Source organism: Oryx dammah, unplaced genomic scaffold, assembly GCF_014754425.2.
Source record: "Oryx dammah isolate SB20612 unplaced genomic scaffold, SCBI_Odam_1.1 HiC_scaffold_2, whole genome shotgun sequence".
In the NCBI taxonomy this organism is placed as follows: domain Eukaryota; kingdom Metazoa; phylum Chordata; class Mammalia; order Artiodactyla; family Bovidae; genus Oryx; species Oryx dammah.
Window position 1 is genome coordinate 103056670 of NW_024070186.1, and position 27635 is coordinate 103084304.

A 27635-nucleotide genomic window follows, 5' to 3' on the forward strand; every position below is an offset into this window, starting at 1 on the left:
TTTCTGAACAAAAACCGCAAACAGTGCCATTTCCTTAGACATCAAGATTTATAAAACACTCAATCACGTCAAATAAACAGACACCTTCACTTACAAAACTGACGCTAATAAGAACAGCCTTCGGGGCAACACCCGGCACAGGAGCCACCTGGGCCAGCTTTCTCAAATAAATTGACAGCGACTATCAGAAGCGCATGACCAACTTGCCACCGAATCCGAAAGGCCATAGGTTTACTCTGAGAAACCAACATTCCTCAGTAGAAGCGGTGGACAAATAAGCGATTTTAAAAACAGGCCTCTCCGGGCCGCCTCAAAATCTAGAACCCAAGAGTCTCCTCCTCAGAGCTCCTCACCGTGTCTAGACTAGGGGAAAGCGACCATTTCTCAGGTAGAGGATGACGCACAAAAAAAAAAAAAAACAACTGGCCACCCACGGTGAAGGCCAAGGAAGTAAACGCAAACAGGGTCCTCAGACGATTAGGAACCCCTTGCTACCCAACAGCCCCCTACGCCAGTGGAGTCGCAATTGACTTCTCGCGAGATTTCTCAGCTTCACGGGATCTCGAACTAAAACCTCGCGGCTTTTCAGATCGGGGGTCTGAAAGGACAACTACTAGCCCGCCTCACGGACTCACACTGGGCCTCGACATCCCCCACCTCCATCACTCCGTCTCAGCCCTCCCTTTCCTTCGTAGGGTGCCTTCCTCAAGTCGCCAAGGGACTTCCGGAGCTCAACCGGAATCGGAAGGGGAGCGAGGGGGTGGAGAAGAAAAAATCAAAAAAAGCGCGGTAAAAGCTGGAGGACGGTGGTGGTACCCGCTCCAAGCGGCCCTACGGTGGGTCCGGATGGACTCCACCGCCTGCTTGAAGTCTTTGCTTCTGACCATCAGTCAGTATAAAGCCGTTAAGTCCGAGGCGAACATCGCTCAGCTTTTGCGGCACTTGGAGGTAAGTAAGGGACTGCGGGGGTGGCGGACGAGACGGACTTGCCTGTAGCCTTCGTTCACTTGGTAGCCGAGATGGTAGCGGTCTCAGCTTCGAAAACAAAGGGCAACTCCTCGCTCCCTCCGCTGTCTTTTTGTATTGCTATAGAAAGCGAGTGATTATCACCTTTGAATTCCCACCCAACCCCAAGCCTCTCCGCGTTCAGCTGACTGCAGTGAGGAAAGAGTACTGAAAGCCCTAGGAAGAGGGAGGGTGAGACAAAACCTAACCTAATTAGTGGAAGAGAATTAGAGAAAAAGCTTAGTAGAGGAAAACAAAACTGAGACTGGAATAATTACATTAGTGAGTGAGTGAAGGGATAGGTGATCTTCCATGTAGAGGGAACAGCATGTATGAATTTTCTAAATTGGAAAAGAGTGTGGCAGTGCCACTTTGGAAGAACTGGGTTTTTATGTAAAATGGAGAAGTGAAAATTGCCATTTCTTAACTTATACATTTTAATGACTGTTTTCTAGGTAATTTCTGGACAGAAGCTCACTCGATTGTTTACATCCAATCAGATACTACCAAGTGAATGCTTAAGTTGCCTTGTAGAACTACTTGAAGACCCAAACATAAGTGCCCCACTGATCTTAAGTATCATCAACTTGCTGTCTCAACTAGGTAATGTATTTAGTTTCTCTTTTATTTTTTAGAAGATGCATGAATTTAGTATTTTCTTAAAGGGCAGGTTCCATTACAGAATCTTTTGGAGGATAATTCACATTTGAAAGATTTCTTAAAAAAAAAAAAAAAGATTTCTTAGTTGCAGGACCTCTTGGAACTGTCTTGTTGTGGCTCTCTTGTAAAGGGATTATTATAGGCATCCTTTTTTAAGATTATGGGAACAGAGAATCTGAAACATATCAAGGGTTCAGTGGTCTACAGAAAAGAATGAACCTTGGGAAATGTGGGCCTACTTTCAAATTTGAAAAATACATGCACAAGTGTCAGTATGAACAGTATTAGAAAATCATAACTAGTGATCAAAATATCATCCTTTTTTTGATAGACTATACTAAACCTAGAGCTAAAAGCTAAAAATGCAAGTGTTGCTTTTTTTGTTTTTCCCTACCTTTTCTTAGTTTTTAGATTTTAATTCACTGGTTACTTTTTTTCCTGATTTGTGTTTGGGGGTACAAGGGAGATATTTCTGTGTGTGGTTATAAACTTAATACATGCTTATTTTAAAAAAAAAAAAACTGATAGAAAAGTGGTAACAGGTTATTTTAAATAGATGATAAAAATGTTCTATATCTGTGTTGTCCAGTATAGTAGCCACCATGGTTGAAATTCTGAATTAGGAGGTATTTGTAAATAAAATAGCCACATCATATTTTATATTTTTTATATAATGGTAAGTTTAATATGAAATACGTTTTAAATTATTTGTCTTTCATCCATGAAGGCCATATATAAAGATGATCTACTTCGTGTCATTTTATTTTAACTTACAGCTGTAGACAATGAAACCAGAGACTGTCTTCAGAATACATACAACCTAAATAGTGTGCTGGCAGGAGTGGTTTGTCGGAGTAGTACTTGCCACAATGATTCAGTGTTTTTGCAGGTATACACACCTACTTTCCACTTCATGCTTATTCTTCCTTATTTTCAAATCAGAATTAATAGTATCTATTATGAAGTGCTGACATACAGTGTACTACATGCTGGCATTAATACTGCATAGTTAGGCACAGTTCTCACCATCAATAAATTTAAAAACTGGTTAGTCACATGTACTACCACTTAAGAGAGTCTAAAGAAGAAAATTTACATCTAGCACTATTATTGAAGGAAAATTCACATAACTATTTTGACAGATTTATAAATATAGATGTCAGCATTTTGAGATGTAAGCTGTTCGTATTAAAATTATAATTTAAAGTTAGCATCTAGTCTCATACTGTTGAGGAAACATTCCATAAAACTTGAAGCTATAGATTTAGTCTTCTTTAACCTAGGCTGAAAGCTTTTATACCCATATTTCTTTGAACCTAAAATGCCATCAGTTGTAAGAAAGAAAAACATTGCAAATTAAACTGACATGCAGTTTTAAAGATGGTAAAATATGAATAATATATATCTTAGAATTGATAGAATATATTCTCAACTTGCATGTAAGTTTAAGATGATTAAGTAAGCCGGGTTGATGACACAATGCTGTGTTTGAGATAGAATGTATAGAAATGTGTGAATCAGGAGGTGAACTTTTAAAGTCTCATTAATTGTGTATGTTTAAGTAAAATCTCATTACTTGCATGTGAAAATAGAACCTTTCTAAGATATGGAAAGATTTTTACTCTAAATGCCTCCTAGAATGGTTACATGCTCAGAAAATGTGTAGGAGTTCATTTTTGTGATCATGCAAATATATTTTTATATGTTTATATCCATTGCTGTTTTCTTATTCTCAGTGTATTCAGCTTCTGCAGAGGTTAACATACAACATCAAAATTTTGCATTCTGGTGCCAATATAGATGAATTAATTACATTCCTGATAGATCATATGTGAGTATGCAACCACACATGTAATCAAATAATCTACTGGTTTATGGTTTTTGGTTTTTTTTTAATGTAGAAAAACAGTTTATTCCATTATAAGCACTTACACAATTAGTCATAGAGAGTAAGAGGCCTGCTGGTGAAACAAGTCACCTAAAATAGAGGTGGTGTCAAAGTAGTGGTCAAGGACTAACTCCTTTAAAAAAACAACAACAACTCTTTTCCAGGATTAATTTAACTTTAAAAACAAATACAAGCTATCAGTTTTACTAAACAGCCTACCTATGGTATAACAGTCAGGTAAAAACATACATCTGTACAACTTGTAGTCCCAAGTTTTCTTTTTAAAACCATTTCACAGACAGGAAGAAAATAATATGAAACCATTCAAGAAATACACTGACAAGCAAAAATGTATAGGGAAATAGGAACACATTGAACACATTGGACTTCCCTGATAGCTCAGTTGGTAAAGAATCCACCTCAATGCAGGAGACCCATGCAGGAGACTCAATGTTCGTTTCCTGGGCTGGGAAGATCCGCTGGAGAAGGGATAAGCTACCCACTCCAGTATTCTTGGACTTTCCTTGTGGCTCAGCTGGTAAAGAATCCACCTGCAATGTGGGAGACCTGGGTTCAATCCCTGAGTTGGAAAGATCCCCTGGAGAAGGGAAAGGCCACCCGCTCCAGTATTCCTGGCCTGGAGAATTCCATAAGTCCATGGGGTCACAAAGAGTTGGACTAGACTGAGCAACTTCACTTGCAGGAACACATTGTGTTGACTTACTGGTTTATTTTTAACTAAAATATATAATAATTCAATTTTTCTTAAATAATTTTTTCCCCTAATTTTTAAACTGATTCCTGTTTACTCATTGGATGATTTCAAGGATCAAATAGTGTAAAACAGCTTCAATTTTTATAACAGAAACTTATTAAATGAATTAATTGAGACAGAAAAACTTACTGAAACTGAAAATTATGTTTATATTTAATCTTCTTGAAGAAATATACTGATGAGATAGCATATGATTACTCTGACAGTTGAGCAGGATCATTTACTTTCAAAACATGAAATAAATGATCAATACTATTCAAAACTTGGCAGTCTTCACATGTTAATCAGATTTTTCTTTTTGTTTATAAAAAGGAAGGAATTTAAATGTGTAAATGACTGTTTTTGAGTAATTTAGAAGGAACTTAATATTTTTATCTTTTATTATTTTTCTTGAAACAGTCAATCTTCTGAAGATGAGTTGACAATGCCTTGTCTAGGATTATTGGCAAATCTTTGCCGGCACAATCTTTCTGTTCAAACGCATATAAAGACTTTGGTAAGAAGTTTATAAAATGTTTCTTTTGTTTTGTGGTAGGCTCACCTTTTTCTTTAAAAAGAAATTCAACAAGAATTTCTGTTGTCTAGCTGACTCATCAAAGTTAACAAAGCATCAGATTGATATAAATAACTTGAAGTACTCTAGCCTTCATATATGTTTAATTAAGACGAGTTAATACAAATGTTAATTTATATACTAGAAGTTTTTCTTCTGTGGCATCTTATTATTTGTCTTGAAATCTTTGTCTCATATCTTGTTGAATACTATAAGAAATGCTGAGTTTTGTGCTAATAGAGAGGAGACATGCCATTGGTAGTTGCATTTACCTCAGTCTTGTATTTCTACACAATCAATTACAACTTTCCCTAAAAGATTTGTAAGTACCTAGCATCATTACCAGTACTTGTGAGAAGTGAAGGAACTCAAATGAGGTTATCTGAACCACTGTTAGAAATATATTAAATCAGGAAAGTTCATTGATTCTTTAAGTTGCTTTATGAACAGTTCCCTTGCTGTACAATATTCAGTATTACTTGTTTAGTTTTAAATTTAACAGTATCTCATTTGTTCATGTGCTGGATTTTTCTGGCCTTGTGCTGTTTTGTTGGTGGAGGTTATTCTGAGCCATAAAACTGTTTGAGAAAGGTAAACATTTGCTCATAAACTCAGAGTACACACTGCTGTTTACTCAGATTGTACCTGTTCATACTACTGTAAGCAATTTGTGAAAGTACCACTTACACCTTGAATGATCTCTAAGTTGATAATAATATTTAATAAAAATTTACCTATTCTGTGCAAGATAAACTTTCTAAAACAAAATGTAAGACTCATAATTTTTTCATTCTAATCTATTTTTAAATTTTTTTCTTCCTCAGAATAATGTGAAATCTTTTTATCGAACTCTTATAAGCTTCTTGGCCCATAGTAGTTTAACTGTGGTTGTGTTTGCACTTTCAATATTATCCAGTTTGACATTAAACGAAGAGGTTGGGGAAAAGGTAAAAATTTTTTTGCAATTTATGAAACTCATTCTAAAGTTTATATTCTCTGATAATTTAAAAGTTATTGAGACTCTCTGAGTTTTAGTGTGGTGTCAACTTAAACTTTTTTTTTGTATAATATCCTTTTCCTGATTTGTTTTTAAGCTGTTCCATGCACGAAATATTCATCAGACATTTCAGCTAATATTTAATATTCTCATAAATGGGGATGGCACACTGACCAGAAAGTATTCAGTTGATCTACTGGTGGATCTTCTTAAGAATCCTAAAATTGCTGATTATCTTACCAGGTATGGCTATCTGACACATTTAGGACTTTTTTAAACCAAAATGTATTTGTAATAAATAAAACTGCCTTTTTACACTTAGTAAACTTGGACTCTACTTATTTACAATAGACTAAAATCATAATGTTTTCATGTGCTTTATGTTCCCGTTTTTTTTGTTTTTCTGACTTGAAATGTGAAAATATAACAAGGGTATGTGTGTATTTTTTACTTTGTCTTAGGTAAATAAGGTTGTGCCATTCTCCAGAATACACATATCTTGATTAATCTGTGCAAAACCAGTTTTATATCTGAACAGTATGATTATCTTATATATAAATCCTTCTAATGTATCAATTTCATACTTATCATTTGATGTATGTTTTTATTTGAAACCTAGGTATGAGCACTTTTCTTCATGTCTTAATCAAGTATTAGGTCTTCTTAATGGAAAGGATCCTGATTCTTCTTCAAAGGTATATATAGTTTTTTGTTTTTAAAGTTTTTAAAAACTACAATATGCAGAAAAATATAAGTGCACAGATCTCTGAATCTTTGCAAAATGAACACAGCCAAGTAACCAAGATCTCAAGCAAGAAACCAGATATTACCAATATTTAGAAGCCTCCTTGAATCCTCATAAACTGGTATAATCCTTTTGGGAAACTGTTTTCATGGTGCCTGTCGAGCAATGTAAACCCTATGACACAGATTCCACTCCCATCTACATAGTTAAGAGATATGTCAGTAAGCTCACAAAAGACGTAGAAAGTGTTAAATGGAAAATGAAAGTTTAAAACTGGTACTATTTACTGATTTTTTTTTTTTAATGCGGATGCCTAGAGTATAAACCCAACAAAACATGTACAAGGCCTCTACTCTGAGATTATAAAACATTAATAGAAAAAACCTAAGTAAACACAGGTATAGCAAGTTCATAGATTGGGCGAGTTTACCGTATTAGAGGTCAGTCAGAATTAATAGCAAGCTTTAGGTTTTTTTTGTTTTTGGTGTATATGGAAATTGGGAAGCTAATTATAAACTCTATATGGATATGCAAGGGTCTAAAAATAGCCATTCTGAAAAAAGTGAACAAAGCTAGAGGGCTTATAGTACCAGATATTAAAGTGTAATGCAAAGCTCCAGTAATTAAAATAGTGCAGTATTGTCATAAGGATAAACAGCTAGCTCAGTGGAACAGAGTACAGTGCAGAACAAACCCACAGAATATAGCTTCCTGATAGGTAACAGTACACTCTTAAAAATATGATCATTGCAGTAAATGATACTGGTCAATTGGATATCCATATGGGGAAAAGCTGAATTTTAAGCCTTACCTCATACCAGATGCAAAAATCAGTCTTACAAAGATTGTAGCTCTCAATGTGGAAGGAAAATAGTGAACTTTAAAAAATTAAAAGAAACACCTAGCAGAGTGTCTGCATAGCCTTGGGATGAAGATTTTCTTAAAAACATGAACTATGTAGGAAAAAATGTTGGTAAGTTAGATTACATTAAAATTAAGAGCTTTTCTGTTCATGAGAGGCCACTAATAATTTAAAGAGTGAAAAAGATGCTCAACTTTATTAATCTTCAGGGAAATGCCAATTTAAATGGTAATACAATACCATTACACACCCACAAGATGGCTAAAATTTAAAATATGGATACTATCAAACATAGATAATGTAAAGAATGTTGAAATACTCACAGGCTAAAAATTGGTAAAACCTTTTATGAAAACTGGTATTATCTATTATAGGATACATGTATAAACTATGACCCAGCAATTCCACTCTTTTATTTACCTCAGTTGAATATGTGTGTTCCCCATGTACAAAATGGCAGCAGTGTTGTTAACAATAGCCAGGAATTGTAAACAACCTAAATGCCAACAACAGTGGAATGGGCAAATAAACTGTGGTATGTTTATACACTGAAATACTATACAACAATGAGAATGTGTGAGGTGAAGCTGCATGTGAAAATATAAATCTCACTAACATAATGCTAAGCTAAAACAGATGTAAAAGTGTACACTGTAAGATTGTATTTGTATATAAAGTTCCATGTGAGTTTTTTATATAAAATCGCAAGCTGATTGAAAATTTTATATGGAAATGCAAAGATCCAAGAATAGCTAAAGGTAAAATTAATGTCTGGTGTCAAAAATCTGACGTCGAAGTAGTGATTGAGGCATTGTCTGGAAGGGGACTCAAGGGAATTCAGGAGTTTTGATGGAATTCTCGTGATCTAGTTGCTAATCTTTCAGGTAATTCACTTTGGGGAAAACATCTAGCTTTGCATTAGCTATTGATGTTTTTATTTACCTCTATGTTACACTTACAGAGAAATTGTAAATGAGAGTATTTGCTTCTATGTGCAGTACATAATCTCTGGTGAGGTAAATAAGAAACTGGTGATAGTGTCTGTTGCTTCCAGGGAATGTTAGGTAGAGGTCAGGTCAGTACCTTTGACTTTGGAACCAAGTGAATGTATTGTCTATTCAAAAACAAGTACTACAGTTTGTATTTAAAAGAAAATAAGTCAAAGAGTTTATCATTTGTAACATAGTAAATGCTAATGAGTTGAATTCTATTAAAATCACTATCAGGTTGATTAAAACACAAATCCCAATTGTGTGTCATTTTCAAGGAACAGATAAAGGTGGAAATAAGTACACAAAGAGATATCAATACTTTTTTTTAAATAATAAATTGGTAGTATGTTAAATAAGGTAGAATTTAACTTAATAGCTAATAAACAAGTTGATGTGGAATGCTATGTAATGGCATAAGGGTCAGTTATGAAGCAGAAATGTGGTAGACCAGGGAAGCAGGCTGAGGGGCGTATCGCCAGCATTATGTAAACTGTGGAAATAGCCATCCTTAAAGTTTTAAAGCTTTGGGATGCCATTTTAAAATACTATCCTAAAGTACACTTTATAGCAGTTCATAAATCTTAGCATGAGACAACATGTTTGTGCTGAATAAAAATTAAGTACTATGAAAGGTATTTAACATTAGTTGAAGTTGCCCTTCTTCAATTCCCATAGTCCTCTTAACTGAAGTAACTACCATTAACAAGTTTATTTGTAACCTCTGGAACCTAATGACATGTTTTGAGAAATAATACTCAGAAAAATGGGAAGCAACTTTTAATTTTTATTTTATTTTATTTAAAAATAAATATCATTTCCAACTTCATCTTTTGGTTGCTTTGTGCATAGAAGTGTAATGAAATAGACCTTAATGAAGACTTTATATTGCACAGGTTTTAGAATTACTTCTTGCCTTCTGTTCAGTGACTCAGCTGCGCCACGTGCTCACACAGATGATATTTGAGCAAACTCCATCCGGCAGCACCATTCTGGGAACCCGTTCTAAGTGTTTAGAACCTACTGTAGCTCTACTTCGTTGGTCAAGCCAACCTTTGGATGGATCAGAAAACTGTTCTATTTTAGCGTTGGAGTTGTTCAAGGAAATATTTGAGGTACTAGAGTGACTAACAAATTGACTATTCCGTTCTTACGATTCTCAGTAGACAGTTTTCTAAAATGTTTATTATATATTTATTAAAAAATTCCAATTGTTCATACCCTTTAGGAAAACTTAGCAATTACTGGACTCCCTACCTCTAGTAGTAACTCCCTAGTTACTGAATTTCGTTTTTCTGGCCAAGTCCCAAAAATTAGTGAGACTTCTGTCTTTTCACTAAATAACTTACATATACTCCTTTCAGTATAATAAGTAAAGGTATGACTAAGATCTGTGTGGTTTGTTGGTGTATGACCGTACTTGGCAATAGTTAAATTCTGTCTCTCCATCTCAGTAGATACTGTCTGCTGTTTTTATTGAGTGGATATATAGGAACATTGAATTAAGTCAGTCAAATGGAGTGGAACATGTCAGGTATTTAAGGATATAAACAAAACTCCTTTACTGGGAATTCTCTTATAGTATAGTGGGTTAGGGCTCTGCTTTTCTTCTGCAGGGGGCATGAGTTGAATCTGGGATCCAGAAACTGATCCCACATGCCATGCAGTGCAGGCTGAAAAAAAGTCCTTTTCATAGAGGCCATTAAATTCTGATAGATTCTATTACCTAGGTCATTGTGTTTTCTCTACTGTTTCCCTGTTCTTATACCCACTCTGTCTATACCAGCATTTTCCTAGAATGTTTACCTTCTCATGACTGTCATGACTAGATCCTATGCACAAACCAAAAAGTGTATGAGTGATTAAATAATTTGTTAAGGATTATCCACAAATTATTATTTCTGTTTCATGTTGATCTTGACTTAGCAATCAGTTTTAGCTTTGAAAAAGCCCTGTGAGATTCCTGATGGGAATTATTTGTGGTTCTAAAGTGTTAATACCAGTGTCTCTTTGTTATTGTAATTGCATTTAGCATCTTCATGATATTTGTTTTCAGTACATACTTAGAATAATTTTTAAGTCACAGAGCCCACTTTAAAAAGTCTTGTTTGAGACTGGTCCGTTTGATAAAAAAAAAGTCATCATAGCCCTCAAAACTGGATGAAAGGGTAGATTTTAAGTAGGAGACACAGGTCAAGAATATCTGAAGTAATTACAATTGACCCTTGAACAGCATAGGTTTGAACTACTTGGGTCCACTTATATGTAGATTTTTTTTCCAATAGTAAATACTACAGTACTACACAGTCTTCAAGGTTAGTTGAATCCATAGATAACAGAACCACAGATACAGGAGGCCAGGGCCAACTAGATTATACTCAGATTTCAGCTGCATGGTGAGGTTGGCACGCCTAACCCTCACACTGTTCAAGGATCATCTATAAGAAATTTAAAGAGAGTTGCAGTTCAGTGATGACTGTGCCTTCTGTATTCTCTTTTTTTTTTTTTTTTAAATCTTTGGTGGTGGTGAATTCTCCAGGATGTCATAGATACTGCTAACTGTTCCTCAGCTGATCGTTTTGTGACTCTTCTGCTGCCTACAGTCCTTGATCAGCTTCAGTTCACAGAACAAAATCTAGATGAAGCCTTAATAAGGAAAACATGTGCAAGAATGGTCAAGGCCATTGACGTTTTGTTAAATATCCTTCAGTTTAACCATGGAAACTAACTGCTTATATTTTTTAGAATTTATTTTCTGCATTTTTACTGTCTTTACGTCTGTATTTATAATTTTATACTTCTCATGCTTGACTCTGTACAGAATTACTGAACTCAAGTTTAAATTAAAGAACTGATACTCATGGAAGAGTCTCTTAGAAAAAGTTACCTAGTCTTTTTTTCCATTTTTTTCTGTGTAAAACTTTCAGACATTTTCAGAAATGCTTTTTAAGTTTGGTTTGTACATTTTTTTATCATAATTGGGGTTTAGTAGATATGTACATAACCACCCTGATATTCTCTTTTGATGCTGATTGCTGCCCCTGGATGATGTATGTTGTGATAGACTATATCAGAAAAGAAAAATATATTGGTAGTTATTCTTTTAGCTTAGTTTTTTAGCTTGTCAATAAAGATGACATCACACTTACAAAAAAGATAACCTTGTATTTCAGAGCAGCAAGAATGTAGTCAATTTTGTCCTGCCCTATAGCAAACTCAACATCTTTTTAATTTCTTCTCTGAGCTGCTCCTTAATTTTCTTCTTTCTTGATGGCAGTGATTCTCAATTCTGGCTATGTATGAAAATCATCTGGAGAACATTTAAAAATACTGATGCTTGACTGCTACTTCCAGAGACTGATTCAGTTAAAATAATGTGGAACCTTGGGATGTGAAGGCATGTTTGTGACTGTTTAAACTATCCAGGTGATTCTAACATGCAGCCAAAGTTGAAAACCACTGCTGTAAAGGCAGGATTATTTTGCTTGACCTTGAGATACTCTAAAATATTTAGGCCTCCTCTCAGTGAATAGTACCAAACTTAACCCCTTTTTAATAATAGATATTCAAATTACAGAGAAATTGAGAAAAAACAAATGAGAAAATAACTTGCTTTATTTCAACAAGTGTTTATTGACACATTATGAAACCTGTTAATAAAAAAGTAACATCCAGTGAAAAGCAGATCCTTTCTGTTTTACTTTTGAGTCAGAAACTTTGGTGGCAGTCCCATCTCTTGCCACTTGTCAGTCATTTAAATGGCTCTGAGCTCCTAAATTCCTAATCTGTCATTGAGCTAATGTATCAATAATTACACCAAATTTCAGTGACAAGAATAATTTGAAATCATCCTAAATATTGTAAAGTGCTATATAAATATAAGGGTTTTTTTGAGAATTTTTTGTTTTTCTTAACAAAACTTAACCTCTGTGTGGAGATGATACTCTAAAAATGCATGTTGCAAAAATTCTCACTACTATCAAGTGTACCACTCTGATAGAACAACAGTTTACATATGGCAAGATTGATATGGGCTTTGGAACAAAGGTAGCAGATTCTGAATTATGGTGAGTATATGAAATACAAATGGCAAAATGGTAAGTCCAAACTTAATAAAAATCAAAAGATATAGTGATTCTCATTTGTTTTAGAGGATCATCCTTGGGTATGTTCTATTAACTCAAGATATAGAAGAAAATTTTAAATATATTCATAATGAATTTTTTTAAAAATTTGTTTAAGTCGTAGATCACATGCTTCTGAACAGAGGTATTAATATCTGTGATTTGTTTTTCATTGTTTAGGTTTGTTTGTCTTGTTTTGATTTACTGTAATTATCTACAAGTCTTTTATACTTCAGTGCATTTTTTTTTCTAGAGTTCCTTCCTGACTTTGACTCAGTAATTATTTTATATTTAATTTTATATTTTGAAATGACAAAGCATGAAAAAAACAGAAAGATCATTTTTATTTCAAAGAAACCAATCACTGCTGAAAGTTTCTAGTAATAAAGACAAGTCGTCTTTAGCATGTTAAGGCTTACAGTTAAATGTGGATTTTCACTGATAGTAGTGAGATTATTTTATCCCTGTCCTCCCCTATGAATTAAGTTCATCTAACAAGTGTTTGTTGAGGACCCACTGAATGCTAAAGACTATAATTTGTTCCAGTTTTCATAAATGTCATAATTGTCAGTAACTGTACTCCTCAAGAATAACAATGATCTCTTTTTACTTTTTTGTACTCCTTTTCAATTAAAAGGCTGTGAAAAACAGCTTAGTATAATTTGTTCAGTAAATGTTAGATACTCTACATTGCTGAAGGTTGCCCTCTTAGGCTTCCCAGGTGGCGCTAGTGATAAAGAACCCACTTGCCAGTGCAGGAGACGTTAGAGATGCCGGTTCAATCCCTGGGTCTGGAAGATCCTCTGGAGAAGGTCATGACAACCCACTCCAGTATTCTTGCCTGGAGAATCCCATGGACAGAAGAGCCTCATGGGCTACAGTCACAGGGTCACAAAGAGTTGGACACACTGAAACAACAACACCCACACATGCAGAATTGCCCTCTACTGTTAATATTCTAGTGACAAAACTAAGAATTAAATGAGTCCTGTTGCTAATACTAGTAATTTCAAGCAAAAGTTGAAACATGTTGGTATTTGAGATTAGAAAAAGAAACACTGTCTAAACTTAAACTGTTAATACCAGTTCTCTTTGGATCTTGGGTTATAAGGATGTTGGTCTCTGATATTTTTACTTCTCATGACGAACAGTGGTTAATCTTGAGGTTTAAGAACAAAGATTTTGGGGTTTTATTTTCTTTAGATTTATGGACAGAAATAAGCTGTAAGCAATTTTTGAGTTATCTAAGTTAAATATGGCTTATTTTTAAAGCAAACTTGCTGCTGATGTGATTTTGAAAACTCTTGATTTGATGAACAAACTTAAACAGTTGGTTCCTGGTATGGAAGTAAGCTTCTACAAAATCCTTCAGGTGAGTTTAAACTCTTAAAATAGTGAAGTTGATTTATATATAAATGTTTCCTAATAGATGTTTCTGTTTTAATATTCTTAATCTTTAGAAGATTAATGTTTTTCTTAGAACTGGCCATTGGAAAAAATTTGAAAATTGTTAATTGATAAAACATAATCTCACTACAGTTATTTTATAGAGTTTCACAAGGATTAAACCTAAGTGCTTCTGATTCTGAAGTATGTGATATTCATGATAGCCGTGCTTCCACAGCTTTTTCCTTTCTTGTGTCATATTTCTGGTTTCTTCATTTCTTTCTGTTGGCTTTATGGTAGAGGGGGAGTGGTATTTATTTTGGAGTGTTTGTTTTTTGTTAAGGTTGATGAGGTAGAGTATTAAGGCAGGAAGAAGACATCTGGAAGAAAAGAACTTGATTGTGAGTGATAATTTGATAGGTGTGCAGAAAATAGCTAACTCACCAACTTTATTGACCATAGTAACTAAACACGAGTTCTAGATGTTTTCCTTGATAACCACAAAATTTGGCTTATAACGGATATTTAACAAACATGTGTGAATTGAGTTACTATAGTAACACAAATGTCTCCAGCGCCTGTGTAGACAGGGTAGAAGCCGAAACTGGAGCACACTTGTATACTTTGAGAGCACGGGGCTTAAAAGATGGGGTTCAGGTTTTGACTCCACCATTTTTTAGTACAGACTTGAGCAAGTTACTTCACCTCTGTGAGCTCGTTTTCTTGACTACAAAGTAGAAATAATGGTCCCCCTTCAAGGAGGAGATATGAAGGGTTATCATGAGGGTTTTGGAGGTAAAAGCCATCTCCTCTGGTTCTGTGGCATTAGATTATATTTGAGTACCTGTAAAACACTTAACATTTTAAAATGTTGATAATTATAAAGGATTTATATTGTAATATTTTTCTCTGTTAGCAACTGACTAAAATTTTAAATTGAGTCACAGTGATTTTATGTCAGTAAAATTTTTTTCACAATAGATGATTTGAGGCTTAAAGTACTAATGGAAATATTTACTGATATGAAGGACTTAACTTTAAAGTATAATTGTTTCATTCACTAAATTAAAATATTTTATGAAATTAATTTGAATTTTATTTTTTTACTTTAATTTGCAAATGATTTACCATTTTTCTTCTAGCCAGTTTTTCTTTTAAATGGTAGCTAGAAAAAGAAAACAGTAACTAAAAACATCAATCAGTTGTAGATGATATTTTAAATAAATCAAAATATTTAAGATATGATTTTCTCAGGCACAGTAAAAGCATTCAAAACTTTTGCCAGATTTTTTTAAACTAACATTAGGTAAAGACTAATAAATACATTCAGACATCAGATAGAAATACTTTAGAATTTGCCTAGAATTTTTTATGATTTTAGGTCTGTTTATTTACCTTACTCTGAAAGACCTGACTTTTTGTTTTCTGGTTTCTGATTTGTATAGGATCCTCGCCTGATTACTCCCTTGGCTTTTGCTTTAACATCAGATAATAGAGAACAAGTGCAGTCTGGATTGGGAATATTATTGGAAGCTTCTCCACTGCCAGATTTTCCTGCATTAGTGTGAGTTATAATCATTTGCAGTGTATCTCTTGTGGTGCTAGAATATCCTACCAATTTCTTTAATAGTCTTCAGTATGGACAAATTGGAAAATTAGTGAATTGAAGACTTCATTGTAATAGTCATTCTTCAAATAAAAAAAACTTTCAATTAAAAATGTTTTGATTTCAACAAATCAGAAGACCAGATGTATACTCATTTAGAAAATAGCTAGACCCATTCAGGTGATTAAATTTATTATTCAGATGCTATACCTGTCTCAACACCTCTGTTTAATGCAGTAGCTTCTGTACTAAGCTTACATCCTACCAATTTAGTTTCTCCATAGAAAGAGCTTTTCCTTCCCAGCTGTTTGAGTGTTAAATGTGAGTATTGCTTTCATTGACTAGATCTGGGTCATTTACCGTGGAAAGGATTCCTAAAGAAAAATTCTGTCATTAAAGAAGGTAGGATAATGGCCAGACAGAATTATATACTGTACTCATCAGTTTCAACCATTGAGATGATATTTTCAGAAGCAGGGGGCAGAATGGTGGTCAGGTTGGTAAGAAGAATATTGAGTGAGAAAAGGGAAGAGTGAAGGACTAAAGGCTGGGTGTTATTGCCCATGGTTAGAAGGATGTTCTTACCAATAACAATAACTTTAATTTTTACAAATAATTCATACTCACAAACTAGTTCTAGAGGCTCCAAACCAGAGGTGGAGTTGTCATTGTAAAGGGTTGCAAGTAGAAAAGTTTTCCTCTGGCAAATTTTGGGTATTTCCCCAAATTCTGCCTCATCATATAGTCCAAGATTATTTCAGAAATATTTGAAGACTTAATTCTCAAAAGACCCATTCTAAATGAGTCCCTGATTCTATACTAACTCTGCTTTTTGCTCTATTTTCATATAATTGTTTCTTTTTTTTACTTTGATTCCCACTCAGACTTGGAGAAAGTATAGCAGCAAACAATGCCTATAGACAACAGGAAACAGAACATATGCCTAGAAGAGTGCCTTTGCAGTCATTAAATCATAGTTTTCCAACATCAGTAAAATGTTTAACTCCTCCAGTTTTGAAAGATAGAGTTCCTGGATTGAACATTGAGGAATTAATAGAGAAACTTCAATCTGGAGTTGTGGTGAGTGATAAATAGCCATGAAAAGTGGGATTCTGCCTGGTCCATACCAGCTAAGGTGAAAGTGAAAGTCACTCAGTCGTGTCCAACTCTTTGCGACTCCATGAGTCCATGGAATTCTCTAAGCCAGAATACTGGAGTGGGTAGCTTTTCCCTTCTCCAAGGGATCTTCCCAACCTAGGGATCAAACCCAGGTCTCCTGCATTGCAGGCAGATTCTTTACTAGCTGAGCCACAACATACCAACTAAATATCAACTCTTATTATAACATTTACTTAAACAACTTTAGATACAGATTTGATCATTGAAACATTATTTAATATAAAAGTAGCAATATTCTGGAAAGTTTGGAAAGAGGAAAAACTCAGTCATAAAATTCCAGCGTTTTAATACAGCTATCAATTTTCCCTTAGTTTTCCCATATGAGCCTACCTTCCTACCCCCGCCCCATCACCCCCAGTTTAAATATACTTTAAATTCCCACAAGCAGATCACCAAGATATTCTGCAATAGTCAGGTTAATGAAATGTTTGTGACCTGCCTCATATGACATCCATTTTTTCCCTTTGTTATTGAGTTTCAATTATTTGGTTTCAGTAGGGTTTTGATTTTTTTTAATCGAGTTCTAATGATTTCTGATTTTTTTTTTTTTTACTTTATTAAAACCAGGTAAAGGATCAGATTAATGATGTGAGACTATCTGACATAATGGATGTGTATGAGATGAAACTATCCACATTAGCTGTGAGTACAACCTTATTTTAATTATGTGTATCAATTAAACCCTAAGAGATATTTTCCAGCAATTGAAGATTTATGGTATGTTTTCTTACAGTCCAAAGAAAGCAGGCTACAGGATCTCTTAGAAGCAAAAGCTCTAGCCCTTGCACAGGCTGATAGACTGATTGCTCAGTATCGCTGTCAGAGAACTCAAGCTGAGACTGAGGTGTGTACAATATAAAGACATCTGCTGCTGCTGCTGCTAAGTCACTTCAGTCATGTCAGACTCTGTGCGACCCCATAGACGGCAGCCCACTTGGCTCCCCCATCCCTGGGATTCTCCAGGCAAGAACACTGGAGTGGGTTGCCATTTCCTTCTCCAGTGCATAAAAGTGAAAAGTGAAAGGGAAGTCGCTCAGTCCTGTCCGACTCTTGGCGACCCCATGGACTGCAGCCCACCAGGCTCCTCCGTTCATGGGATTTTCCAGGCAAGAATACTGGAGTGCGGTGCCATCGCCTTCTCCAATAAAGACATCTGATTAGTAGAAAAATTAATGAATAGAACATGTACAAAATATTAGTTTTACCTTCATTACTCTGATTGAAGTAAGTTATCCTTAGCATTTGGCACAACTACTTCCTCTGTCTTAAGACTATCTCCCCTTTAATTTTGGTTACACAGTTATCTTTTTTCTACCTTAATGTATATTCTTTTCCTAAATCTTTTTTTATCTACTACTCACCCTTTAAATGTTGAGTGGGATTATGTTCTAAGCCCTTTTCCTTTATTTAGGTGATTCATGGTTTCTACTCATTACCAGAATGTTTATTCACCAAATTTTGTATGCTGAGACAGATCTTTTTCCTTAAGCACTAAGTATCTTCTATGTAGTTCCATTTAAATACACAGCAAATACTTCAGACTCAATAGAACCAGTAATGAACTCATCACCCTCCCTTTTTAAAAAATGTATTCTTTCTTATGTATTCCCTGTACTGTTCTTAGAGTTCTCCAAACAAGAAATCTGGAAATCACAGTTTACCTTCTACAGTTAGTCATTCATCACATTCAGTTGATTCTACTTTCTACATAATACTTTTTGCCTTGTCTCTGTTCTTCTGGCCATTTGTTACAGGCCAGGTCCTTTTTATTTTTTCACATGAATGACAGCAGAGTCTCTAATTAGTCTTCCTACTTCAGTCTAGTCTACTTCCTCCTCTCATCCACCCTCTACATACAGTAGAGGGCTGTGTTTGGATCTACCCATCCTCTTTCCTCTTCCTTCACAGTCATGCCTGAGGCAGTACTCTGATCCTATTGCTCCTTTGCCGAATATCCTTCAGTGTCTCGCCTTTTAGCTCAAAAGAGAATTTAAATTCCTAAGAATTTACTGCACAGGGATTTTAACTACTTCTCATTCCCCAGCTCCTTGCACTTCTTTGCATTCTTTCCAGGTAAATACATTAGATTGCTTTGCAGTTTCTGAAACTTGACGTACTTATATGGTTTCCTGTCCTTGCACTTGCTCTTCTGTATCTGGAATACCTTCTCTTCTTTCTGTCTTTTAATAATCCTTTAGATTATTAAATCTATTAAATAAATTAAATCTATTAAAAGCTTCCTCCATTTCCCAGGAAGCTTTTCTCTGGTCTTCTGTTTCCCACACTTTTGGTGACCCTTCCTCCCCATGCTGCCTTCTTTACAGTACTTCTCACACCGTGTGAAAATTGTATGACCCCACTGTCACCCTTGATGTTCAAGAGGAAAATTTCCCTCTGTCACTCTAGACTGTCCTAATAATTGACAATAAGCAGATTTATTTCATTAATTTTTTAAATTATAGAAACTGAGCATATTATATAAATGATAGTAGAAAAGTATTCCATTTTCTTTTAGGCTCGGACCCTTGCTAATATGTTGAGAGAAGTTGAAAGAAAAAACGAAGAGCTTGCTGTGTTGCTGAAGTCACAGCAGGTTGAATCGGAAAGAGCCCAGAGTGATATTGAGCATCTCTTTCAACATAATAGGAAGTTAGAGTCTGTGGCTGAAGAACACGAAGTTCTGACAAAATCCTACATGGAACTTCTTCAGAGGTAAATTAATAAAGTAAAAATTTCTGTGTAAAGTTAGAATTTAGAATGAACATACAGCATTTCTCTTCTCTGTCCCTGAAGTTCTTTTCTGAACATTCATATGTTCTAATAATACTGTTAATATAAGTAGTTAGCAAGAAACTTATGTCATAGTGAAATGAAGTATTGCTTACTCAAATTCAGTACCACAGCTGGAAACAGAATATAAGTGTCTCTTTCCAGTTTCATTTATTCAGTCATCAGTCGTCTGGGATGTTAGCACCACAAAAACAAGTTTAACCTGTTTTATTCCCTGACAGAGCTCTAGAGCCTAGAATAGTGCTTGATACATGGTTAGGCACAGCGTAAGTAATTGTTGAATGACCTTAGTTGTCACAATTCATACTAGGTTGAACCATATGAATTGGCCATTTCTGCAGATCAAAAGTGGTTGAATGTTAACAGTTGTCCTATCATCAGCCTAATAGCATAGAAATGTGAATGTTAATGTTTAACTCACCTTGGAATTTGTTGTCAGTATTTCTCTTTAAAGTCCTTGAGTGTAGTTTACTTATATGTATGACTGTATCTGCAAGATAAATTCTTACAGGTGAATTGCTGGTTGAAAGGGTATGTGTTTTTAAATTTTTGATTGATTGTCCAGTTTACCTTCAGAAAGGCTATGCCAATGCCAATTTATACACTCACTAACAAAGTATGAGATTGATTATTCCCCCCTTGTCACTTTTTCTCTTTTAAGCCAGTTTTAACTTACTAATTATAAGGAAGATCAGTAAAAGTTATTTACTTCTGCCAAACAAAAATTACACTGTGGTTAACTTGTTTTTCTTTATGTATACTTTAAGATAGGTTAAGACTTGAAAAAATGTCCTCCTTTCTCTGGTATTAATATAGAGATACAGAAAAATTTAACTTTACAGGTCCATATGCTTATTTTTTAAACTTCTTTTTTTTTTAAGCAAGATAATGTTTCTTTTTTATTTTGCCTCACTGTGCAGCATACAGGATCTAATTCCCTGACCAGGAATTGCCCCCTGCATTGAAAGCACGGGTTCTTTACCACCGTGCCACCTGAGAAGCCCTTATTTTATTTGCCCATCAATAAAAATGAAGGGTGGAAAATGTATAGCATCTACAAAATTTGTGAGGACACGGTGATTTTTAAATAGGATAGTCTCCCCCGGCAACTTTAAGTCTGATTGTTTGAGGCAGCCCTGATAATGTGGACTATTAGTGTTCAGTGACCCACCTCAATAGCATATTCAAAAGCAGAGACATTACTTTGCTGACTAAGGTCCGTCTAGTCAAGGCTATGGTTTTTCCTGTGGTCATGGATGGATGTGAGAGTTGGACTGTGAAGAAGGCTGAGCGCCGAAGAATTGATGCTTTTGAACTGTGGTGTTGGAGAAGACTCTTGAGAGTCCCTTGGACTGCAGGGAGATCCAACCAGTCCATTCTGAAGGAGATCAGCCCTGGGATTTCTTTGGAAGGAATGATGCTGAAGCTGAAACTCCAGTACTTTGGCCACCTCATGCGAAGAGTTGACTCATTGGAAAAGACTCTGATGCTGGGAGGGATTGGGGACAGGAGGAGAAGGGGACGACAGAGGATGAGATGGCTGGATGGCATCACTGACTCGATGGATTGGAGTCTGAGTGAACTCCGGGAGTTGGTGATGGACAGGGAGGCCTGGCGTGCTGCGATTCATGGGGTCGCAGAGTCGGACACAACTGAGCGACTGAACTGAACTGAACTGAACTGAACTGAGGGTGTAAAAGAAAGTAGGCAGTGCTCCAAGAGAAAATAGGCTTTCTAGGATTTGCTTATGTTCCACATAGTAAGTGAGGGGTGGGCCAGAAAGTGAAACTCCAGCCTTGAGGGGCCAGGTGGATAACAAATGAAGCTGGCTGGGAAAGTTTATTTGTAATGGTAGGGATATCTCAAGGCATTCAAATGCAGAATTTTACAAACTCGCTGTGGGATAAATAAAACTTCTGCTGGCCACATTTGGCCAATGCCACCATTTTGTTTATCCTCTGAAAGGACATTTTATGCTTAAGATAGTTGGGTGTCAAAGTATCACATTGGAAAGGATTTTTTATATGTTTACCTTACAGGTAAAATAAGCACAGGACTATATGATGCAGAACTATAAAGAGGCAAGAGAAACTTAAAATCTTCAACCACTTAATTCATTAATTTGATGTTTTTCCTTGAACATGTATTATGCCCAACAGGCTAGTGATGATAGGTGTAAGTTTAATTTTTTTTGTTTTTAATACCTTATCCTTTAAGAGAAACTGTTTCAGTTTCTGGACTTGACTGTAAAGAAAAAGACATATATTTTAATAGCAAATTTTATAATGTAGCATTCTGTAAATAAAGCTTTTTATCAATAAATATGAAGTTAATGTCCCACATGTTTCCATTTCATAGTATTGTTTTTACCTCTTCAGTCAGCCAAAACATACCTGTATTGTCTTTTAGAGTTAACCTAACTCTATTTATGTCTTGCTTGTTCACATAGCATTCCTACTCTTCCTGTAGTATATGCAATTTAGTCAGAAGAGGTAGTAAAGAAGACACTCAGTTTCTTTTTCTTTGTGTTTTCCTCTACTAAAAATATCTCCTTGTCTTTTCAGGAATGAAACTGCTGAAAAGAAGAACAAAGATTTACAGGTCACTTGTGATTCTCTAAATAAACAAATTGAGACTGTGAAAAAGCTGAATGAGTCACTCAAGCAACAAAATGAAAAGTAAAATTTACAGTTTTTTACTTTAATTATTTGGATTTTTCAAAAAATGATTCCCTATATATAGAACATTTTTTATATATAAAATTAATGTAATTATTATAGATATAAAATACATATTTGGCAGAATTTAAGAGTGATTACTAGTCTTAGAAATTTCCTCTTAAAATACTTGTTGGAGAGAAAAAGAAATTATATGGTTCACTAATGTTTTCTTCTGTATTGTCTTATAACTTCAGAACTATTGCCCAATTGATAGAGAAAGAAGAACAGAGAAAAGAAGTACAGAACCAACTAGTAGACAGAGAATGTAAGCTAGCAAGTAAGTATCTTGTTTAATAAGTTGTCTGTATTTTAATAAATCTTATGTTGGAGGAAAAAGCATGAGTGGTTTTTAGTTTGCTATTTCATTTTCTACTTCTGTCATTTTTTTTAATCCTTAAATCATATCTTAAAAGTTCTCCTTTTATTGCCACAAAGCAGTTTAGTTAGACTAAAAAAGCAATACATTTTTTCTGAAATCAGGAGTTATAGGAAATGATTGCCCTTTTTAAAATAAAAAAATTTTTAAAGAAAATAACAGCAGGTGGCAGTGCTAGGTAACTTATAGTTGCTAGCTTCTTAATGGTAGTAACTCTAAAGTGATCTACAAAAATGTTTGTTCTGACTCACTTGCCTTAAAGCACGGACATCTACCTATATAATTGTTCATAATTTTCTTTTACCCTTTCTTTTCTAACCCTTGAACTCTATAAGGATTATCCTTCCCCTCATTATTATATCTTGTATTTAGAACAGAGGAAGAGGGAAAGACAGGAACAGTTTAGCATTTTCTATAGAATCCTGGGCTTCCCTTGTAGCTCAGTTGGTAAAGAATCTGCCTGCAATGCAGGAGACCTGGGTTCATTTCCTGGGTTGGGAAGATCCCATAAAAAAGGAAATGAAAACCCTCTCCAGTATTGCCTGGAGAATCCCACAGACCAGAGGAGCCTGGCAGGCTACTGTGGGATCACAAGAGTTGGACACAACTTAGCAACTAAACCACCACCGTAGAATCCTGGCATAGGAGGAAAGTTTCATGATTTTTTTTAATTCATCAAATGCTATATAACTTATGTGTAGCAAGATGTTTCTTTTTTCTTTGTAATTGTCTTTTATAACATAATAGGTTCTAAACCTTTTCAGGGTAATGTCAGTATAGGACCTTTAAGTATAAAGCTGACTGTTTTAAGACCTTTGAGTATAAAGCTGACTGTTTGCTTTAAGACCTAGAACAAAAAATAAAAGTACAGGAAGAAAAGATTAAAGTCTTACAAAGAGAAAAAGAAGACAAAGAAGAAACAATTGGTGTCCTTAGAAAAGAATTAAATAGAACAGATCAGATAAGAAAAGAATTGAGCATTAAGGTAAGAATCTATTGCATTCTCATTTGCAATGAAATGATAAAATCTTATTTTGTGAAAAAAGGTAAATCTGTATAAATTAGTGTTCTGTTTCTTCAGTAATTTTGCTTAGAAGATACCAGAAGCTCAAATTGATTTGACAGTTGTTATGAGGGCTCTCACAGTGTGAAAACTTGTATTTTCTAAAATTGTTACACATTGATTAAATGTATACTGTGTTCCAGCACTTGCTTCTTTCAAGAGGGCAAAGAATACAGAAAGAGATACTCAGTTCATAATGTCACGTACAGATAGCTACCTGTATATATGTATATAACCGCATCTTTTTGCTTACAAGGATGGTGATAATAATAGAAGTTTGCATATATGTAAAATTTCATAATTTACAAAGGACTCTGAAATATTTTTCTTAATCTTCCTCACTTTAATAAACATACTAATATATAAGTATTTATAAATAACTGAGTCTTAAGTTACTTGCTCAAGGTTGTCACGTAGCTACGTGAAATAGTAGGCATATATTCTAAGTTCATTGCTCTTTCTACATTATCATGATTGCTTCAGTGTGGGCTATTTAGGTGGCTCAGACAGGAAAGAATCTGCTTGCAATGCAGGAGACACAGGTTCAATCCCTGGATCGGGAAGATTCCCTGGAGAAGGGAGTGGCTACCCACTCCAGTATTCTTGCCTGGAAAATCCCATGGACAAAGGAACCTGGCAGGCTACAGTCCATGGAGTCACAAAGAGTTACACACAACTGAGCAACTAACAATTTCCCTGAGTGTGGTAGCTATGAATAATGCTTTCTGGACCATCTACTTCAAGGAAGATGAGAACAGACCAAGATTAAAAAGACCGAACAACTACAGAATATAAGTGACAGGAGAGGCATACAATTTAGCTTTAATATGTTTATCTTAATAGGAATTCTAAATAGTGATATGTAGTATTTTCTGGAGAAGTCCAGGCTTAAAAAGACAAATTGAATCATGGCTTCCCAATTTGTTTATTATTGTTTAACAGTTACAGATCTTAAACATACCATATAATTGTTAAATAAAATATATTACATTAATGTGCCTTGATATGGTTGTCTTACAAATAAAACATAAGGACGGGTTTCTTAAAGCAGGTTACGGGTTTCTTAAAGCAGGTTTCTGTGAAGAGAAAACATGCTAAGTTGTTTTCTTCAATTTCTCTCTACCACCCCCTTTTTTCAGGCTTCCTCCCTGGAAGTTCAAAAGGCTCAGTTAGAAGGTCGTTTGGAAGAGAAAGAGTCCCTGGTAAAACTTCAGCAAGAGGAGTTAAACAAACATTCTCATATGATAGCAATGATCCATAGTCTAAGTGGTGGGAAAATAAATCCAGAAACTGTGAATCTCAGTATATAGACACTATGTGTTTATCTACTGGCAGGGTGGGGGAGGAAAGCTAATCTGTGACTCCAAAACAAGAGCAAATTATTATCTAATTATTAATTTAGTAAAGAACCTGATCTCACACGTGTTTTTATTTGGTCTTAAATTTTTACTTCCTGTTTCTGTAATTTACTGCTTAAAACTTCTTTAGTTCTTCAGAATATTCTTAACCTTCATTATTTTTCCTAAGGTTTTTTTTTTTTTTTTTTTTCCTTTTCCTTAGTTGCTTTCCACTGTCTTCTGCTTATTTATTCTCATTTGTGATTAGGTTTTTAAAATCAGGCATCAGTGAACTTTTCTTTCTCCTTTTATTGAAATATAGTTGACACATAGTGCTGTATAAATTTAAGATATACAACATAATAATTTGCCTTATGAACTGATGACCATAATAGGTTTAGTGAACATCCATTATCTTATATAAAAACAACATTAAAGAAATAGAAAAGTTGTTTTTCCTTGTGAAGAGAACTCTTAGGATTTACTCTCTTAACAACTTTAATATGTAAGTTAAAGAAAGCAGTGTAAATTCTCTTTATCATGCTGTATGTTACATCTTCAGTACTTGCCTACAGCTGGAAATGTGTATCCTTTGATCACCTTCATCTGAGTCTCCCTTCACCCCATTCAGTGAATTTAAAATAACTTTATTACTGCATTTAAAATGTAGTAAGATACATGGTGTAAGTTCTAAATTTTTTTTAAAATACAGTAAATATTTGTAGAAATAATGTATAAATATTTAAAAATAGCTGTTGTATTGTCTATATTGTCACATAAAAGCCTGTAATAACTTACAGAATTATTTATGGATACCTTTAGTTTTATTCTTTAAAATGTTACATGTTCGCCCACCAGTATCATTTTCAGTCAGTTATGAATTTCTTATTAACATACAGATAACTTGGATTCTACCTTTGCCACATATTCAGAAATTTATTTGTTAATTCTGATTTAAATTTCATTTAATATATCATCTTTTACTGAAATAGTTTTACATTAGGCCATTTAATTTTAAAGCATAACTTTATCCTCATTCATGTATTTCTTTTATACAAGGGAGTTTTTTAGTACTTTGTTTTAAATTGAATGTTTTAAATAGTCTTTAAGAAGAATTTGTATATTTGTATTTTGGTTGATTTTATTACTATGCTACTACAACCATTGATTTTACTTGGTGTATTCCTCACTATTTGTATCTCTGTTTGACTTAGGTAAACTTAGATTTACTTCTGTATTTTAACCATAGTATATCTGAATTTTTATTTAGAAAATACATTTTTTGTAATTCACTAGTTACACTAAACAATATCAAACTAATAAGTTTCATACACTTGTACGCATTTTGTATAGTTCTGAAAATTTTTCAAAAAGCATCATGTCATATATTACATTTTAAATTGCTATGCATTCCTTAAGGGGCATAGTCTATTCAAGATACTGAGCCTAGCCCAGTGCTACCCAGTAGAATGTTTTGTGATGATGGAAATGTTCTTTGTCTGCACTATACAGTACCGTAGCCTTTAGCCATGTGTGGTTAATGAGCACTTAAAATGTGTCTAGTGCAGTGGAAGAATTGAATTCTTAATTTTATTTAATTTTAATTGATTGTAACTTTAATTTCCATCCAACTGCACAGTTCAGATATAGACTATTCTTGCAAGTATACATTTATTTAAGCCACTCAATTTGCCTATTCTTAAAAACTGTGTAGGCAGAGACTGCATGTAGTTTTCAGCCTTTTTTTTTTTTAATACAATAGTTTTAATCTGTTAATCTCTTCTCTCTAAAGAAAAAAACCCATATTTCAGATTTAATGGTGAGTACTGATTGTCATCCATCTTCATTTCTGTTTTTTCCTAGTTTTTCTGTCTCTTGTAGCATCTTTCATATTCCTGTTGTTTGTCTTAACCTTAGTATGTTGGATACGATTTTTTTTTTTTTTTTTTTTTTGCTTTTTGGCTCTGTATACACCTCAATAAAAAACCAAGTGTGTGTGTTTATGTGTGTATATGTTCTTCTTTTGTAAAACAAGATTAATATTAATCTATTTTAAGCAAATTTGAATCTCTACTATAGTCACAGTTTTGCAAATGATTCCTATGTGTGTATGATCATTTTCTGATGGAGAATACAAGTAAGTAAATAAATATATCATATTGGAGTTGTTCATATTCTTTAAGAATTTTGCTATGAAGTTTGAATTCAAGTATACATTAACACAATTCCTTGTAACCATTTACATTTGTTACTTGAACAAATAGAGTTTTCTTAAAATTTGGCTGGTTGGAGTTTATACTATACTGTCACCCATTTAATGTCAGGGCAAAAAATAAGTCATTAAAACCTAATGCTCTGTTTTAGAGAAACGTTGTCAGATTGGTATCCTTTTAGTTTCATTTATTGTGTGTTGCAAAAACTAGTTGCCTGTGTTAAAAATATATTGAGGTTCTGTCTTGAGCTAGGACTGTTCATTAAATGAAAATATAACTGAATTTCAACTTCTGGTTGAAGCTTATTCTTATATTTTTGTTACCTCTAATCAAGGTATATTCCCTAAAATACATAACCTTATTTTAC

The 27635-nt window shown here is 34.4% G+C and overlaps 2 protein-coding genes across 19 annotated transcripts in view; one reads left to right on the plus strand and one right to left on the minus strand.

Moving 5' to 3' along the window:
• The window catches only part of DZIP3 (DAZ interacting zinc finger protein 3), a 120762-nt gene extending 120154 nt beyond the window's left edge, over nucleotides 1–608 (minus strand). For all 16 annotated transcript variants that reach the window (XM_040225046.1, XM_040225069.1, XM_040225021.1 and 13 more), the window contains exon 1: nucleotides 354–608. The gene's annotated coding sequence lies outside the window, so the exon portion shown is untranslated. The remainder of the gene's footprint in view (nucleotides 1–353) is intronic.
• Nucleotides 594–27560, plus strand: CIP2A (cellular inhibitor of PP2A). 3 transcript variants are annotated; one of them, XM_040225127.1, is made up of 21 exons: nucleotides 594–948; nucleotides 1461–1608; nucleotides 2442–2554; nucleotides 3402–3496; nucleotides 4728–4824; nucleotides 5706–5828; nucleotides 5976–6121; nucleotides 6498–6573; nucleotides 9371–9589; nucleotides 11014–11173; nucleotides 12400–12541; nucleotides 13871–13970; nucleotides 15430–15548; nucleotides 16475–16670; nucleotides 17337–17411; nucleotides 17503–17613; nucleotides 19285–19481; nucleotides 22124–22237; nucleotides 22474–22556; nucleotides 23501–23640; nucleotides 24858–27560. In XM_040225127.1, exons 1-21 carry the CDS (start codon nucleotides 847–849, stop codon nucleotides 25026–25028), a joined length of 2727 nt encoding a protein of 908 aa, XP_040081061.1. In that variant the 5' UTR covers nucleotides 594–846; the 3' UTR covers nucleotides 25029–27560. The 3 variants fall into 3 exon arrangements, with proteins under 3 accessions (XP_040081061.1, XP_040081072.1, XP_040081081.1); XM_040225138.1 differs by lacking the exon at nucleotides 17503–17613; XM_040225147.1 differs by lacking the exon at nucleotides 24858–27560 and having other exon boundaries at nucleotides 23420–23580.
• The last annotated feature ends 75 nt before the right edge of the window (nucleotides 27561–27635 follow it).

Bases quoted from the DNA above. Each gene is read 5' to 3' on its own strand.
- CIP2A (XM_040225127.1), top strand. From the start codon at position 847: ATGGACTCCACCGCCTGCTTGAAGTCTTTGCTTCTGACCATCAGTCAG. The intron at 5,829-5,975 runs GTAAAAATTTTT...TTTGTTTTTAAG, and splicing joins ACGAAGAGGTTGGGGAAAAG to CTGTTCCATGCACGAAATAT. The intron at 9,590-11,013 runs GTACTAGAGTGA...TGAATTCTCCAG, and splicing joins TGTTCAAGGAAATATTTGAG to GATGTCATAGATACTGCTAA.